The sequence below is a fragment of the Sinocyclocheilus rhinocerous genome, unplaced genomic scaffold, assembly GCF_001515625.1.
Source record: "Sinocyclocheilus rhinocerous isolate Xijiao unplaced genomic scaffold, SAMN03320098_v1.1 scaffold488, whole genome shotgun sequence".
In the NCBI taxonomy this organism is placed as follows: domain Eukaryota; kingdom Metazoa; phylum Chordata; class Actinopteri; order Cypriniformes; family Cyprinidae; genus Sinocyclocheilus; species Sinocyclocheilus rhinocerous.
In genome coordinates, this window is record NW_015664075.1 from 144,517 (window position 1) to 145,732 (window position 1,216).

At 43.4% G+C, this 1,216-nt stretch overlaps 1 protein-coding gene across 1 annotated transcript in view; it reads right to left on the reverse strand.

Moving 5' to 3' along the window:
- ndufa13 (NADH:ubiquinone oxidoreductase subunit A13) overlaps window positions 1-1,216 on the reverse strand; it is a 5,116-nt gene that overhangs the window by 3,209 nt on the left and 691 nt on the right. The window contains exons 2-3 of the mRNA XM_016540254.1: window positions 831-909; window positions 682-753 (exon numbers count right to left, since the gene is read on the reverse strand). Coding sequence (XP_016395740.1) covers window positions 682-753; window positions 831-909 — 151 coding nt within the window. The remainder of the gene's footprint in view (window positions 1-681; window positions 754-830; window positions 910-1,216) is intronic.

Below are 1,216 nucleotides of genomic sequence, written 5' to 3' on the forward strand. Positions count from 1 at the left end.
CAGCTGCTAGAGTTCTTACCAGGTCAAAAAAAATATGATCATATTACCCCAATTTGATCATCTCTACACTGGTTACCTATTAAGTTCCATAAATGGTTTAGCTCCTGTATATTTAACTGATCTTCTTATGCCCTATAATCCATCACACTCTTTAAGGTCACGAAACTCTGGACTTTTAGTAGTACCTTGGATATCTAAGTCCACTAAAGGAGGGAGAGAAGTTTCTCATCTGGCTCCTAAGTTCTGGAATAGTCTTCCTGATAATGTCCGGGGCTCAAACACACTCTCGCTCTGTTTAAATCTAGATTAAAGACTCATCTCTTCAGCCAAGCATTCGCATAACGAATCTCAATCTCACCCTTGTTCCCAGTTAGATCAGATAAAAGTCACAAGCATATTTTTTTCCCTCTATATTGTAATCATTATGATCACACTTGTAAAAATCGCTTTAATGAGCTTCTGCCTGAAATTAATTCATGTTAGCTAGCTGTATGATTCTATGATCTTGAACTGTTCATTTGTGAAATGAACATTACTTGGACACATTCACTTCTGCTTTGTAATGTAGACACATGCATTTCTGTAAAGCTGCTTTGGAACGATGTGTATTGTGAAAAGCGCTTTACAAATGAATTTGAATTGTGTTTCTCCAGTAAATGTGTGTCTCTCTCTCAGACTCACCGGCGGTCGTGCTCGGCCTGCAGCAGCGGCAGTAAAGAGATGCGCGCCTCCAGATCCTCGATGTGCAGCCGTCTGTCGGAGGAAGAGCAGAAGCTCTCGTCAGGACTCTCAGACTCGTCTCACAGACACTCAGTGTGACGCTCGCTCACCTGCGCTCGCGGTTCCAGCGGAAGAGCCTCCAGTATCCGAACACCATGAGCCCCACGCCCACGCCGAACATACTGTAACCTGAGAACAACACACCGGACAACTACAATCACGAGCCACCCAATCAAAGAAAGTCACTCTTTATCTGGCAATTCTCAGTGTACACTGCCGTTCAGAAGTTTAGGATCAGTCAGATTTTTAATGTGTTTTAAAGAAGTTTCTTCTGATCATCAAGGCTGCATTTATTTGATTAAAATGCAGAAAAAACAGTAATGTGTGTGTGTGAGAGTGTGTACACGTGTGTGTGTGTGTGTGTGTGTGTGTGAGAGAGTGTGAGAGTGTGTGAGTGTGTGTGGGGGCGCGTGAGCGTGAGTGTGTGAGGGTGAGC